Source organism: Anolis carolinensis, chromosome 4 (genome assembly GCF_035594765.1).
Source record: "Anolis carolinensis isolate JA03-04 chromosome 4, rAnoCar3.1.pri, whole genome shotgun sequence".
Lineage (NCBI taxonomy): Eukaryota > Metazoa > Chordata > Lepidosauria > Squamata > Dactyloidae > Anolis > Anolis carolinensis.
Window position 1 is genome coordinate 193768715 of NC_085844.1, and position 17461 is coordinate 193786175.

At 40.8% G+C, this 17461-nt stretch overlaps 1 protein-coding gene across 6 annotated transcripts in view; it reads left to right on the forward strand.

The window, feature by feature from the left end:
- Positions 1 to 17461, forward strand: part of hmga1 (high mobility group AT-hook 1) — a 36090-nt gene that overhangs the window by 15261 nt on the left and 3368 nt on the right. For 4 of the 6 annotated variants that reach the window (XM_062978468.1, XM_062978469.1, XM_062978470.1 and 1 more), the window contains 4 exons: positions 1745 to 1855; positions 4856 to 4939; positions 5269 to 5343; positions 11251 to 11307. In XM_062978468.1, coding sequence (XP_062834538.1) covers positions 1754 to 1855; positions 4856 to 4939; positions 5269 to 5343; positions 11251 to 11307 — 318 coding nt within the window. In that variant the 5' untranslated portion in view covers positions 1745 to 1753. The remainder of the gene's footprint in view (positions 1 to 1744; positions 1856 to 4855; positions 4940 to 5268; positions 5344 to 11250; positions 11308 to 17461) is intronic. The other 2 variants (XM_062978471.1, XM_016993299.2) reach the window with 1 other exon arrangement.

Below are 17461 nucleotides of genomic sequence, written 5' to 3' on the forward strand. Positions count from 1 at the left end.
GGTCAGTGGTTCAAATCCAGGGAGCGGGGTGAGCTCCCACTGACAACGTAGCAGTTTGAAAACATGCTAATATGAGTAGATCAATAGGTACCTGTCCGGCGCGAAGGTAATGTCGCTCCATGCAGTCATGCCGGCCACATGACCTTGGAGGTGCCTGGGGCAACGCTGGTTCTTCGGCTGAAATGGAAATGAGCCACAACCCCCGGAGTCGGACAGGACTAGACTTAACGTTGGGGAAAAACCTTTACCTTGTTTTAGTTCTATGTTCCTTTGTGTTTTTCAAAATTCCATTATCTTTCTACATCTCTTTTGTCTCATCAACTCCATACATGGACTGACCTTCACCTTCTGTGTTAATAATTTCATCACTCATCAGAACCTGTTGAATAGTAAAGTTTCAACTGCTGCCGGAGTGAATTTTGTCAATGCTCAAGTGTCCCAGGGCTATATTGGCCATCTGTATAAGTACAAAGCATGGTATGGATTTGTCCACACTGTATGTGTGGATGCCACTCTCTTATCAAAGGTCGTGCCTAACTTATGGGGAAGAAGTCCCCTACTTGATGTCTCAAGTAAAAGCATTTTTCAAGCTTTCTTGTACAATTGATCTCCAAGTAACAGAACTTTGACATTTTTTTAAAATTCAGTATTTCAACAGTGCCATAATAAAACAAACAATTTAAATAATATTATTAATAAATTTAGAAAGTAATTTGGCATTTAAAACAACAGAGAGATTTGTAATGCAAGCATCTCTCAGAAGAATGATGGGCCTCTTCATATAATGCACATTGTGCTGTTGCATGCGCCAATTCAAACACAAAACGTATTATTTGACTTTGTGAACTGTATTTCCTTGTATATTGATTTAAAGATTCCATCATTGATCACTTGATTAAGTCCATATCTAATCAACAAAGGTTTTAAAAGTGTGGTAACTCTAAAAGTAATATTTGTTTTAAGAGGCACGTCACAGTCTCTTGTTTCACAGATTAATTTGAAGTGACAATGATTTTTTATTTCTGCTAGGAGCTGGATATGTAACCCAGTAAACATCTATAATGCAAAGATGTTTGGAAGTGTTTTGTTGGCATGCTTGGCAGTTTGATAATATATACAATCAGGGCTTCTAGTGATGAATATTCATGATATCCTTGTCACTGTGCATGTTGTATGTGAATTAACTACATATTTTGGTTATTATAGGATCATACAGTCTTTTAAATGCTAAGGGCCATGTTGTCTGGGATAAAGACTTTAAAGTGTGTGCTGAAATTACCATTTCATACATGTGTGTGTGTGTGTGTGTGTGTGAGAGAGAGAGATACCCTTTAAAAGGGCAGGTCTTGCATGAGATATGTCGTGGGTTATCCATCTCTAGGTGTATAGACAGCCTAAGAATTATGAAGTGGTCATTTTATATGGCAACATCCAGTTGCAGTCTCCAGACCAGTAATCTGGAGAATAGATTGGCCATTTGGGAGAAAGAGTGTGTGTGTGTATGCCTTCAAGTTGTCTGTTGACTTATAGTGATCCCATTAATTTCATAGGATTTTCTTAAGCGAGGAATATCTGGAGATTGTTTCATCAGTTCCTTGCCCTGAATAATTGCGTGGTTTTTGTGGCCAGTCTCTCATCAAATACTAACCAGGGCTGGCCCTGCTTAGTTTCCAAGATCAGCTAGGATTTAGTACCTTTAAGGTATTCTGACCCTATAACCTTAATTTTATTTTTATTCTTTCAGAGAAGGAAGATGAGTGAATCTAGTGCAAAATCTGGCCAATCCCTAGCTGGCAAAAAAGACAAGGATGTCTCTGAGAAAAGAGGACGAGGACGGCCCAGGAAGCAGCCTCAGGTTTGCACATTGCTTCCTTTATTGCTGTGATGATAAGAGACGCTTTTGCAAGCAGGAAAGCAGATACTGTCTTTTGTTAGCTGTTGCTAGAAGTAGCAATGACACAGCAAAATGGAAATGCAGGAGAGAACTACTATGGTGCAAGCAAGGTTATTATTGATACGAAAGGAGACATCAGGATCAATAGGTCATTAGGTTTACATAGTTAATGAAAGCAAGTCCTCTGTTGAAGAAAGGATGTTTTGCCTCATGTTGACGTACTCTCAGAGTGATGAGTTTTTTCCACATGACTAATCCCATAGTGTTTAAATGGGTTCCTTGTGTTTGCAGATATCAGAATGTTTATTATCAGATGTATTCAGAAAACAGTATCATTTAAAGATTTGACCTATGCACAATTGATATCTCTAGCTATGTACCCTAGAAGATAGTTTTGCTCTCAGTTAGTTCTTCTGATCCTCGTGATATGGAATTTTATTTAGCAAGATGGTACTAGCTCTGCTGCCCTTTAGGGTTGGTGAGTCATATTGGCTCATGTGATGTGAACTTGATTGCTAAAGAAGTTTCACAAGCCTTTTAGTGACATTATTCCATGCTTTGAACTCATTGTCATCTTTAAACTCTTGACTTTCTCTTTACAATAGTTTGGTTACTGGTTATGGGCTCCAGTGTTGCTTGAAGCTGCTGGGGAATATTGTCCCTGACAATCTTTGATGCCTTACTTTTAGTAGGGAGCAAGACTTTTAATGCACAAAGGCAAGAATTGAGAAAGTGCTGTCCATGGATTGCATGCATCTCCCAAATCTATTTTTGCAGCTTCCCAGCAGTCTTCCTCAAAGACAATCAACTCTGCCATACATACCCTTTATATCACTGAAAATGTAATATGAGTTTGACTTTTCCTCCTCCCAAAAGGCTTCAGACCAGACAAAAATGAAATTGGAAGTGACAAGACATTACTCCTTGAATAGTAGGGACAAAAATTAGCAATCTGCCCTATAAAATCATAAGAGTTGGAAGAAACCTCACGGGCCATCCAGTCCAACCTCCTGCCAAGGAAGAAGGAAAAGCAGCAGTTATCATATGCAGTTGCCAACCTCTTTGGTAACTTTCTGTAAAAAAATACAATCCTCCCTAATCCCTCCAGGTCTGTTGCTCACATGCTGTGTGTTGTGTTGATGTGGACATCTATAAGGAAGGGAAAGATAGAGATAGCCGCTTTATTATATATAGTATATTGGAAAGTTGTATTTCAATTGATTTCCTAAACAGACAAATTTAGTTCCAATAAAATTTCTTTCAGTATGCCCGCTCTATTTGTATAACGTAATGTTACTTGTTTGTCCCTGCCATATCAGGTTTGCTTCGGGGCATGCAAAACATGCTTCCATTGTCCTGATTACCGCCTATACACTTAAAACTAGTTTGGACTTGATGTTGATACACTTTGTATTGAACTAATTACTTCTGGAGCCATTGGCCACGGTTGCTTTCAGCCAGGTCTTGCAACCCTAACTTATGACCCCTGTTAATAGAATTACTGTTGAGTCCTAACATGAAGCTATAAGCTCAAAGCTGTCCTCTCCCATTTTTTCTACTTGGTCTGAGACACAGCTGCCACTCTCCGGTTCTTCCATCTGCCTGAGTTGGTAGAATGAGGCATTTGCTTTGGTGAAGGATGAGACGGGGCTGCTGGTGTTAGATTACTGATTGGCTATTAGCTGCAGCTATAAACAGAATGCGGCAGGGAATTAGGAACAGTTTCTGTGTGACACTTAACTTGGCAGAATTATGTAAGTTACAAATATTATTCTGCTGCTATTACGTTTTTAGGTTGTATTTTTGTGTGAGGAGGCAAAGTTCCCAAATAAATAAACTTGCCTTTCTGTTCTCTCAAAAAAGTGTTGCACTTTCACAGGGTAAGTTCTTAACAGTTCCAAACTTATTTAGCATTAAATCTCATTTCCCTTTTATGTTTCCACCTTTAAAAAAATCTATCAAACATTTGAGCGGTACTTTTTGATCTATCAAAGACCTTGTGAAACTCTATAATTGTGCACTGATCTCTTTAGTTTGGCCTCTTAAGAATAGATCCTTGCTCTTTACTTTGAACTGGGGAGGAGTTAAACGTTTCTGAGAACAGTTGAGATTTTGAGTTCATTTTTCTGACAAGGTAGAGCTGTTTCCATTGGATTGCCAATATTGATTGTGGGCAGACTCTGTAGGAAACCTGTGTAGCCTGCATTACTCAAGGTGTGACATGAGTGACACTGTATTTCAAATATTACAAGAATATTGACAAACAAATTGGGGCTGCGGTGGAGCAGCAGGTTAAACTGCTGAGCTACGAACTTGATGACCAGAAAGTTGGAGGTTCGAATCTGTGGGACTGGGTGAACTCCCGCTGTTAGCCCCAGCTTCTGCCAACCTAGTAGTCTGAAAACAAGCAAATGTGAGTAGAGCAGTAGGTACCACCCCGATGGGAAAGTAACGGTTCTGGCCACATGACGTGGAGGTGTCTACGGACAACGCCGGCTATTCAGCTTAGAAATTGAGATGAGCACCAACCCCCAGAGTCGGATGCGACTAGACTTCATGTCAAGGGGAAAGCTTTACCTTTTTATTGACAAATGGCCCTCCGGGTATTGGACTCTGTCTCTCATGCCCAGGATAGCCAGTAGTCAGAGATGATGAGAGTGGCAGTCTAGCAATACCTGTTTCCCATTTTTTAGTATAAGATACACATTTTCCACAAACAAAAATTAATATGCAAGGGCCCTTTCACACTATAATTGCCATGACATCATGACATCTGAAGTTTAAGGAATGGTGTTTAGAATTCTCTGCCAGACAGGTCTAGTATCTCACCAAACTATAAACTCCAGGGCTTCTAACTGGCGACTAGGTGGAACTGAACCTGCCCCGACCTAGTCTTGGAGGATGTATGTGCTTTAGTTTGCTTTTCTTCCTTGCCCTGACCGCAGTGCTTATTCTTTTCAGCAAGAATCCAGTGAACCACCACCACCCAAGAGACCACGTGGCAGACCAAAGGGGAGCAAAAACAAGGCCACTTCAAAGGGAAGGGTAGGTATTCTGTGGGTTGAGCAGTATATTTGAAATCATCTTCAGCCACATGATGAGACAAAAGTCACAAAGGAGTCTGATGCTTCAATAAGGTTTTGAAAATTATTTTTCTTTAGTTTGCTTTTTTTTAAAAAGAGAAAGATTTTTAAAAGACGACCTTGGAGATTAACCATGCAAAAATCACAACTGAACAACAAACACAACTTGTGAAAATTTGCTATCAAAATCATCAGTTAATCATTCTGACTCAACAAGCATATTGTCACCATCACGATGTGAGAGCTTTTCCAAACAAATTAATGATTAGATATTTGATTGGTTAATTTTAGGAACAGGGTTCAGTAAGCAACCTTCCATGGACAAGCAGACAGTGCCCGGTTAGGAATGACGCAACCGTTGATCAGGTAAGGGAAATGTCACAAAAGACTCAAACGTGCCAACACAAAGGTGGTCTGGACAGGTTGGAGTCACTCCATTAAAACTGACCCAGTGTAAATGACTATAGAGATGCCCCTAAAGCAGTGTTTCTCAACATGGGGGTTGGGACCTCTGGGGGATCATGAGGGAGGTTCAGAGGGGTTGCCAAAGACCAGTATTTTCTGTTGGTCATGGGGGTTCTGTGTGAGAAGTTTGGCCCAATTTAATCGTTGGTGGGGTTCAGAGGACTCTTGGATTGTAGATGAACTATAAATCCCAGCAACTACAACTGCCAAATGTCAAGGTCTATTTTCCCCAAACTCCACCAGTGTTCAGATTTGGGCATATTGAGTATTTGTACCAAGTTTGGTCCAGATCCATCATTGTTTGAGTCCACAATGCTCTCTGGATGTAGATGAATTACAACTTCCAAACTCGAGGTCAATCCTCACCAAACCCTTCCAGTATTTCCTGTTGTTCATGGGAGTTCTCCGTGCCAAGTTTGGTTCAATTCCATCATTGGTGGAGTTATGAATGCTCTTTGATTATAGGTGAACTATAAATCCCAGCAACTACAACTCCCAAATTACAAAATCATCCCCCCCAACCCCACCAGTATTCAAATTTGTGTGTATCGGGTATTTGTGCCAAATTTGGCCCAGTGAATGAAAATACATCCTACATATCAGATATTTACATTACAATTCATAACAATAGCAAAATGACAGTTATGAAGTAGCAACAAAAATAATTTTATTTTTAGGGGTCACCACAACATGAGGAACTGTATTAAGGGGTTGCAGCATTAAAAAGGTTGAGAACCACTGCCTTAGAGTGCTTCCTGAGCAAACATATTTTTCCAGGGAAGGAAGAGTCTAAATCATTCTTCCTACATTGGATTATTTGGGAGTTTTCTAATACTGTTATTACAGCCAATAATAATTAATTGATGAGATGTGGTTGTAAAAAAAACAGTTGTGACATTGTCTTGCGTTTGGATCCCCACCTCTAAAATAGACCTCTTTTACTTCAGTTGGTTATTTCTTCTCAACAATCTCTCCCATGCCTAAATCTCATTTCACTCTACTTTGGGCTGGAAAAGGATTTCAGTGGCAGAACTGGCTAATAGAGGAAGCCAAGTAACTTTTCTTTACAAATGTGCATGTTCACTCATAGCCTCTGCTGTCTTAGGAAATATGTGAAGCCAGAGACTCAAACATTGCTGAGCCTTAAAATAGTTTTTGAAACACAATTTCAAATGACGACAACAGTCTTTTTAGTCTGGGGAGCTTCAGCTTCCAACAAAAGGAGAGGGAATACAGAAGTCTCACAGACATCCAGTCTAAGCTATTGTGTGTGCCAAAGATCTGAGTTAGCTGGACAGCTGGTAACATTTGCTTTTTTGTATGTATGCATTTTGACAGTTGGACTTTGCACAGCTACAAGTAGGAGAAAGGGATATGCCCCATTAGGTCATGCAGGGGAGAAGGATAGAAATTCCTTGGGGAATAAAGTGATGCGGAAGGGTTTTCCCACCATCATACAACTTTGGCACTTTAGAATTACTGTTCCCCAAGGTTAACAACTGAGCACCTCTTGAACTCCACTGATCTCCATTCTGGGGAGAATAAAGCCCTGATACCATCAAGTGCCATAGAGTTGAAGCTGGCTGATGACTGGTAAAAGACCAAGGGAATAAATACTCCCCACAGTTGACACCTTCGCAGCTGTCTCTCTCTGTATGAAATTTAAAAAAAACATCTGGCCCAATTAATAAAAGATATAGTCTTTCCCCCCTTAACATGGCATGATGCAGGGTCGATACCAAGAAAAGTGTCACAACTGCTTTAGAACAGCAGATGCCTGGTCCTGGATTTGAAGCCAGGCTGCATAAGCTATTTTAGTGGATACCCCAGCTTAGACCTAGCCTTTTGCCATCTGTTCTAATTGTGAAATACAAAGGCGGAGAGCATCTAGTAAGTTTTGGAGACAGTTGCTTCTGTTTCCTGTAGCCCTGCAACCACTGTGCTGCCTTCCTCCCTTCTACTTCTTGGAGTTGGTGAAAGAGCCTCATCCATCATTAGTTGGCTTAATATTCAAACAGAAGATCCAATTAGTATGATTTAATACAGAGCCTTTCTGTGACTCAGATAAAAGATTAGATACATTCACATTGCAGGAACACTGAGCATTACCTATGATATTTACGTGTCAGTGATGGATAACTGTACTTTCACCTGCATTGCACTTCTAGCACAAAACATTTGGAACTGCTGCTCTGATGATTGCTTGCTGGTCTTTGTAAGGATATGCATGTTGCCACCCAAGGAGCAAGTGGAGTCAGCCTTTCCTTCAGACTTCTCATAGATTTATTCTTGGTCCCTTGTGGCCTGGGTTTAACCAATGCAGTGACAATAAAGAATGGAGCTAAGTTTATGATTCTAAGTAAACTCCACTCTTTATTATCACTGATTTCATAGAGTTGGGAAGGACTTCATGGATCATCTAATCCAACCCCTACCAGGCAGGATTATACAAAGCATCCCCAAAATATGAGTATCCAAAGGAGAGTCCACCAATCTATTCTATTGTTGAATAGCTCTGATTATCGGAAAGTTCTTCGCAATGTTTCAGTTGAATCTTTGGTCTCTTGGATTCATTGAGTCATGTCTTAGTCTGGAGCAGCAGAAAATATTCTTGCTCCATCTTCTACATGACATCCCTTCAGCTATTTTAAAATTATTATCATTTAAAGATAGCTATCGCCTCACTTTTCAGTCTTCTTTTCTCCAAGCTAAACATCCCAAGCTCCCTAAGATCATAGAACATGGTTTCCAAATCTCTTACAATCTTCCTCTGGACACATTTCAGCTTGTCGATATCCTACTTGAACTTCCCCTAGGTATTGCCTTTGATAAAATACCAGTTCGTCTCTGTGATTTTGCTTTAAGTGTGTGACCAAAAAGTTGGCCCTACAATTCATGTATCTTGAAACAAAAATGAGAGGGAGCAGTTGACAAAATGATGAGCCCATTAGATCTGCCAGAAGCAGTGTTTCTTCTACTGATTCTGTTAGCTTCTCATCAGCTATTTGGAAATGTTTGAGAGTTGACATGTTTGATTTGCTGAACTGTAATATCTGATAGTCTTCAGCACCCTCTGCTTTGTAGTGAATGGTCACAGTTGGTTCCAATGAAGTTAAAACAAAAATAACAGAATATGGTTTCCTGGAGGGTAAGCATGGTATTGTATGCTGTAGATGAAAGCTGGGACTAGCCAGCATACCAGATATCAGAGGATTGGTCCATGACAATAGAAGCCAAACCTATGACCTTCTTGTGCACATGTTTGCCACCATGCTGGGAGGGTAGGAGGAGTTTGTTTAAAAGTTCCATGCATGTGGTGTGTTTAGACCTGTTTTGAAAAGATGCAACTCATATCCTGCATACTCCTCTGAGTCATAGGGCTGGAGCCCAAATGACTATGATGGGAAGAGAGGACAAGGGAGGGCCCTGTGGCATTGGCCCCAAAGGCAAAAGGAAAGGGCAGTCGAACAAGACACAATGCCAACCCTGTGCTTTCAAAGCACACATGAATCATATCCTCTGGTTCCCAAATGAACTTAAAATTCATAAGACGTGATGTGCTTGTAGTATTTTCTGTCTTTTGTTTTTCTTGGCAATTGTGAAGATTAGCTATATGTACACAATGATTTTCAGTTACATATCCCTAAAACCTAACCTAAGCTTATGTCTCCATCAAAGTTGGCCTGTTTCATTATCTCCCATCTTTTTTTTTACTGTTCTGACTGGGTGCTTGCATTAGTTTTACAAAATCAATTCAGTAGTGGAATGTGTGTGTGCCTTCTAGTGACCTGTCAACCTCTGGAGACCTTATGAATTTCATAATGAAAGAGAGTTGTATGTCCTGTGAAGTACTAGTAGGGTGCCTTCTCGCACTAGTTCTGCTTGCAAATGGATGGTCTGTCCAAATACATAAATAATGCTTCATTATCTTCATTACCTTTTACCTATTTCTTTCATTAAAAGATGCTTCTCACAACACCACACTTCTTTTTCCATTAAATAAGCAAAGCTTGAGGTTAAACACCTTCTCATGTAGTACTACAAAGTTCTCATGTAGTACTACAAAGAGAACCACCTGAAGCATAACCCTTCCAAGACACAAGTGTGTGCTTTCCACCTACGTAACTGTGAAGCCAACAGGAAACTGAAAGTTACTTGGGAAGGCCAAGAGCTCAAACACTGCTTCCATCCTAAATACCTTGGTGTCGCCTTAGATCAAACACTAACATATAGGAAACACTGCACAAACACCAAGCACAAAGTAGCTGCACGCAACAACATCCTGCGGAAACTTACTGGCAGTGCATGGGGTGCAGACCCACAATTAATAAGAACATCAGCCCTGGCCTTGTCTTAGCTGCTGAGTACGCCTGTCCTGTCTGGCACAAGTCTGCCCATGTGAAGCAGGTGGACATAGCACTGAACGAAACATGCAGAATAATCACAGGATGCCTTAAATCTACACCTCTTGATAAACTCTACAAGTTAGCTGGCATTGTCCATCCTGACGTGCGACAGGAAGTTGCTGCTAACTATGAGAGAAATAAGGTCCAACATTGTGAAAGCCACCCACTGCATGACTATCAGCCTCCTCCCACCAGATCAAAGGAAGAGCTTCATGAGAACCACCACTCCTCTTGATGTTCCTCCAGCAACAGCAAGAGTGTCCCTCTGGGCAGCTAAACCAGGCAATTCTAACTGGATGGCCCCCCATGAGGGTCTTCCTCCAGGGGCAAACCAAGAATGGGCAACTTGGAAGTCCCTAAACAGACTCAGAAGCGGAGTGGGCAGATCTAAAGACAACTTGGCAAGGTGGCACTACCTGGAGGAATCCTCCACCTTGTGTGACTGTGGAGCAGAACAAACAACTCCATATATGTATGCTTGCCCACAATGTCCTGCCTCATGTATGGAGGAGGAGTTGTTTAAAGCTACAGACAATGCGGTCGCTGTTGCCCGCTTTTGGTCTAAAACTATTTAGCTGCTTGTGATTTCCTTTATTTCATCACTTTTAAATTTATTTATTATGCAATGCTTTTGACACAAAATAAATAAATGTAGTTGTCAGCTCTCTCTGCCAGTTAAAATATCATGACAAATCATGGTCTGTACTAAATTAGAATTATGTAGATTGGAGAATGAAGTCAGGAGCTTTGAGGGTTTATTTGGTTTATAATTTGTTTCAGTTTGTCTTATTGCTAAGAGTTACAACTACAGTCTTTGGACTAAAGTGAGGAAATAAGAGTTAAGTATCATCAGTATACTGTGTCAGCACCAGACCCGAAAACTCGAATATCCCTGCAGTTTCACATCTGTGCCAAATAGAATGGGGAGCAAAAACAGAACACTGAGTCACCACAAGCCACTTTCTAGGCTTACTCTTCCAGAAAGGAATGGTCCCACTATAAAACAGTACCTCAAGTCCTATTCCAATGAGGTGGTCAGAAAGAGTGCCATGGGGAATGGTATCTAAACAAGCAGAGCCTGTAGGAGTAACTTTGTCCAGTTCTCAGAAAAGATCATCTCACAAAGCAGTTAAAGCCATTTTCTGTCCTATAACAGGGCTAGAGGGAAATAAATTACAATAAACAATCTGATCCAGGAACCCTATAAGATTGGGAGCCACCATTCCTTGCTCTTGATATCATTTTGCAGTGGTTGCTCCGTTGTATTTGTTTTCAGAGCTGCCAAATCAAAAAGCAGAAATCCCAAATACAGACTGCCTTAAACGGCTCTAGAGTTGGGGTGAATGATGGTGGATTGGTACATTGCCTTGACTGACATGTTTTTTTTTTCCTCTCTGTCCAGAAAGCTTCTGTAACAACAACAACTGGGAAGAAACCTCGAGGGCGACCCAAAAAAATAGTAAGTTTTGTTTTTGTTCTTAAAAGACTAATAGCATTCCTCTGGATAGCTTAAAGCACACTAAGGAATAGAGGCTTGGTGCTTTAGTTAGCCTATTTTTGAATAGTGGTCTCTATAGACGGGGAAAAAGCATTCTAGGATCAAGAGAGTAGATGCACTGAATGAATGTCATGTTAATCTTTTATCAAGGATTGAACAGCTTCTGTGATTGTTCTTCACGAACCTGAAATTTTGCAAACAAAGGGTTGCCTCTCATTTTTTGCACTTTGCTGGTGTTTCTGCTGAAATGGCTATGAAAAATGGCACACAATTGTTTCAGACCCTGTGCTTGAAAGAAGTAATTTATTCCTTTTCCTTTTATATCTGCTGTAAAACACAGTCTCTCTGTTTAAGGAGCTCCACTGGCTGCCATTTACTTTCCGGGCCCAATTCAAGGTGCAGGTTATCACCTACAAAGCCCTAAACGGTTTGGGACCCACCTACCTTAGAGACCGCATCTCCCTCTATGAACCCACACGTTCTCTTCGCTCGTCGGGGGAGGCCCTTCTCTCGCTCCCACCACCTTCACAGTCGCGGTTGGTGGGGACGAGAGAGAGGGCCTTCTCCGTCGTGGCCCCCCGGCTTTGGAACTCTCTACCTAGAGAGATCAGGCAGGCCCCTACCCTCCTCTCCTTCCGGAAGAGCTTAAAAACCTGGCTGTTTCAAAAGGCCTTCGATGTTTAGTTGTTGCTGGATTGATCTATCTGTCCATTCCATAATAGTCCCATTGTTGTTGTCTTGCCATTTTATACCGCACTTTATTGTCCAACTATGAAATTTCCTTTTCCCATTTCGTATCACTCTGCATCTCACCTGGGATCTACGAATTAGTCTCCTGTTTTTAACACTGTATCCTGCTTGTTGATTTTAAAGATTGTTTTTATTGATGTTGATGTTTTTTACTGGGATAATTGTTTTATTGCTTTGTTACTGTTTTGTTTGTTTTATCGGGCCTGGCCCCATGTAAGCCGCCCCGAGTCCCTTCGGGGAGATGGGGCGGGGTATAAAAATAAAGTTATTATTATTATTATTTCTTGTTTCACCCACTTAGATAATATTTGTATCTGGAAATGGGATGGTGCATGCCCAAAGATGGTAGAAAGATGAAGCAATGCTGAAAGTGAACCAGTGGGCATGATGTCTTATGGGAAATATATACTGCCCTTTATTTCAGAGAGAAAAAAATCAAAACGGTTGTTCACTTCTGCCTTAACACATCATTCCAAAATGCTGTAGTGGGGATAGGATCCAAGGCACTAAATGTGTGATATTGGGTGGGCCTCTACTGTATCAGATGGTGTGTTCTGCAACTATTAAGAACAATTCTGCAAATCAGCAATTTAAGAATGTTTTTCTGGAAGTTTTTTGTGCAGTGAAGGAGAGCTTCTTATGTCTGTAGGTGGAAGCACAGAGAGGGTGTCTGGTGCTTCTGCAGGTATTTCTTTCAAGATTGCTTGGGTTTTTCTTCTGCAGTATATTTGGTTTGAAGGCAAAACTATCATGTTGGCATCTTCCCTATATAATGTTTCAATTATTCCTAGTGTTCTTTCTTTATTGCCCAGAAGTGAGTAACAGGAAATGGCTTGTTTTTTTATTAGCTGGCTCAAATTTGGTGTTACCACTGTGGCATTCTTGCTCAGTGAGTTTCAACCAGTTTCATCTGGCTTTGATTATTTACAGCAGCCACAGCATTTCACAGCCCACTAAGGTGTTCTGGTGTGGATTCAGGAATTCACCAACAAAACCCCCCTCCCCCTCCCAAATCAGAGCACACTATATTAACCAGGATCAAATCTCTCATGTGTCCCTATCTGCCATTTGGGTGATTTTTATTGCAGATTTTTTCTTCATTTAAGATTTATGTATCTTCTTTCTATAGAGCCTTTAGTGAGTTAATTGAAATAATAGCCTATCTTCCATTCAGTTAGCTTAAAGTTCTCATACTCCTCACTTTATCTTCTCCAGTAACCACATGAGGTAGATCCGGCTGAGCAAGTAGTTGATGTTAGGTCACCCAGCTGATGCAAACATATAATACACCCTGTAAGAAGTTTGTTTTTTTCCTATAAACTTACAATGTTATTCTAGTATATCTAGTATATTAAAATGGGATTAACCAGTACCCCATCATTTATTTTCTATCATGCAGCATGAGGTTCCAGATTTTAGAGGCTTTTGATAGTGTGCCTCCCATTGACCTGCTAATACAGCTCCTCCCTCAGGCTAAGGGTTTACTGGATAGTAGCAGCAGGCAGCTACAAGTCATTTTTAATGTGAAAATGATGTTAACTCAGGGTAATCCGGGAAAGTTAAATGCCTCCTGTAAATTCCCTCCTGAATAGTGCATTTTTCATTTTTCACTGAGTCCCAGAGTGTCACTCAGGAATAAACACAGGATCGCCAAGACACTGCAAAGTGGTATATCATAGCTACCTAGTGTTGGAAACTCAAAAGAACGACGGATGGACATAACATCATGCTCTGAAAAAAGAGTGGGCTTTCATATGTTTTTGGCTGAAGAGTCGCATCAGACCTAACTAGTGGACCCAGTTGTGAGATATTATGGGAACTGCAGGCCAAACACATCTGTATAATGACCAATCTCTGCTATAAAACATACTTTTTGCAGACCTCTTATGAGTTTAAACATAAGTGAAACAGACCTACCCAGAAAGAAGAAAGTGGCTTGTGTATGTTCAAGGGACTTTTTGACTGCTGTTGAATGCACACATATAAATTAAAAATTAGAAAGAAAAGCTCAAAATGGCTTGACATGAATCTGTATATTTACAATATGCTAATGGCAGTTGAGTTTATACTTTAGGAAGAAACTTATTTTATCACATTGTAATTGAATGTATCTTGCGTTGTTGTATTTTATTGTTGCATTACTGGGCTTGTTCCCCATGTAAGCTGCCCTGAGTCCCTTCAGAGAGATAGGGCGGGATATAAGAACAAAGTAGTAATAGTAGTAGTAGTAGTAGTAGTAGTGGTAGTAGTAGTTATGTTTGTTCCAGTTCTCATCAACCCATCAGCATAATTAGTGGTCAGAAATTATAAGAGTAGCGCTTCATACCAGCATATGTTAGCCACCAATTCTCCAGAGTAATTTGCATTGTCTGGACATGAATCACATTGCATGCCAAAGATTGAGATTCTCATCTTTGCTGTTTCCTCATACTCTTAGGGAGAGAAAGACACATTGGTGCCCAATCACAGGAATTCCTCAATCTCAGATTTCATCGTTGATTGCTATGGAGAGGGCTCACTTTGGCTGCAAAAGATAAAAAATAAAAGAGGTTGAAGGAACAAGAAATTTATCATCAGTTTGGGCAGACTCAGTGATTATGGTGAAATGTGAAATACTATAGGCATTTTGGAGGGCCTAGATAGAGAGAACTTCTCAACCCTCTAGTATTGGGGCTGGGGCCTGTGGGTTTCTTCTGAAATATGGTAAATAGTTGTGAGCACCATCATGAAAGGAATGCCCCGGGGACCTGGCTAATCACAAAGAATTTGTTCAAGCAATTCAATACACACAAAGATTAGGACTTGAGCCTCAAAGACATGGTAAAATGAAAAGGTGATCTCAGTATTGTCACAGATCAGTACCCTTGTGCCCTATTCTTACATTCACTCATCAACTTCTTTTCTCTCTCCCCCCCCCCTTCTTTTTGGAGATTGTAGCCTTATGCATAGTGGCAGAAGATCAAGTTGAACTCAACAGGGCCTAATGTTCACAATCCTATATAGCAGGGGTCCCCAAACTACATCCCACATGCGGCCCATCAAAGCCATTTATCCAGCCCCCACAGTACAAAGGCAGAAGGGGGTTGGACTGAATGGCCCAAGGGGTCTCTTCCAACCATCTTTATTATTATTTTTATTATTATTATTATTAAATATTAATATTAACATTGAGGCTGGGAGGCCATCTGTCAGGGGTGCTTTGCTTGTGCTTTTGGTGCACAAAGGCAGAAGGAGGTTGGGCTAAATGGCCCAAGGGGTGTCTTCCAACCCTCTTTATTATTATTATTATTATTATTATTATTATTATTATTATTATTAATATTAACATTGAGGCTGGGAGACGATCTGTCAGAGGTGCTTTGCTTGTGCTTTTGGGTTGGACTAAATGGCCCAAGGAGTGTCTTCCAACCCTCTTTATTATTATTATTATTAACATTGAGACTGGATGGCCACCTGTCAGTGGTGCTTTGCTTGTGCTTTTGGTGCACAAAGGCAAAAAGGGGTTGGACTAAATGGCCCAAGGGGTCTCTTCCAACCTCATTATTATTATTATTATTATTATTATTATTATTATTATTATTATTATTATTATTGATTGATTGATTGATTGATTGATTGCTTGGTGGCTAACTATAGTCTGGCCCTCCAGCGGTCTGAGGGATTGTGAACTGGCCCCCTGTTTAAAAAGTTTGGGGACCCCTGCTATATAGGGTTGGTCAGTCCGTGCAATCCATTCTTTTTCTTTCACTTTCTATCCCCAAATCCCCAGGTGCAGAAGCAAAGAAAGGTTCTTTATACTTTTTCCCTTGCCTTGTTTCACTGCTTTTCCATCAGTCTCCACTTGAGAATTTGTGGGTTGGGGATGGGCAGAGAGGAAGAAACAGTCTGGTAAAAATCTTCCTTAAGGCATACCAACCTGGGTGAAACAGCAGCAACCAACAGCTTCTTGATCAATGACTTGCTCTCTCTGTATTCTTGTTAGTTGAATGTTGCAGCATCAGGCTTCTTTTTGGGTTGTTGCTAAGGCAAAAGTAGGGCAGAAGAATTTGATAAACAAGTGGAGGATATGAATATTGTGTGAGTGCTAAAGGATATCTTTGTAGGCATTGTGGCACTGGCAAAGCCCTTGTCCAGGCCAAAGCCCTGGTGACTTACAATAACTGTTGTTGGAAGAAAAAAAAATCCAGATGCAGGGAAAGATGAGTACCGCAGAGTTTAAATTTCCCTTCCTTTAATGTGAATATGAAATAAATGAGGAAAAAAGAGTGCAGTTTATGGAAGAGAAATAATGTTTCCCAATTCTTAAGGCATCTAAATGATTCAAATTTGAGTTCCTAACTTGGTTTGGACCACTGAACAGCAGCACTCTGTAGAGGACGGAGAAAGATTGCAGTGTTTTTCTTATAGTTACTTGGGTGGGTTGTATGAATATGAAACTTGCTGCTTTCTCCATTCTGCCCAGAGCTTTAGAAGACGCTGGTGGCACTCACATTACAAATCTGTCCACGGCCACCCAAGTATGAACTGAATGTAGGGCAATCCTGCCAGAAGCAACTAACTAGAAGGGCTTCTAATAGGCAACAGCAGCCTTCCAAAACATGGAACCAGATTTTGTTTCTCTTTTGTTCAGAAATTGTTTTCCTTTTGTTCTCTTCTGTTTGTTTCCTGCTTGCAACACTGACATAGAACAACACAAAGCAAGAAAACGTATTTGCCCTTTAATTTCTCACAAAAGATTTTGGGCAACAGGAAAATAAGTCTTGGATTCTTCTGCTATCACTATACTGTCATTCTTGCCACATTCTTCTTTTATCAATGCTGCGGGGTATTCTAGTGAGCCTAACTGCATCCTCGTGATCGCTGGCTGGCTGGCTGGACTTTCTTTCTGTCTAAAGTTGACACTTGGCTGGAATGGCTAAAAGGGTGCAGATGAGCTCACACATGCAGATAATGCTATAGTTCCTGCTTTTGGGCCCTGCTTAGAAGACTGGAGAATAACAGAATTAGCCTTGGTGATGTTGAAGGTGAGAAACTAGTAGAGCAGGAGTGAGTGACTGCAGCATGCATGCATGCAGGCTGATTTTCATGCCCCCCCCCCTCATTTTGATTTTCAGCGTTTGAGGGTTAGTAGGGAGTTCATTGATTGACAAACTGCTGTTCACGGTGTAGCAATTAAGAGAGGTCTTTTTAGGATGATTTTTCATTCAGCCACCCAAAATTTGGGGTATGTGGAATAAACATATGACGCACAAAAGGGCTCTTGAGGGCTACCTTGAGGGCTACACACACATACACCACAGTAGACCAAGGAACACATTCCTGTGTGGCAGAGCCCTTCCTAATGGAAACTTGCATTACCTGCAGG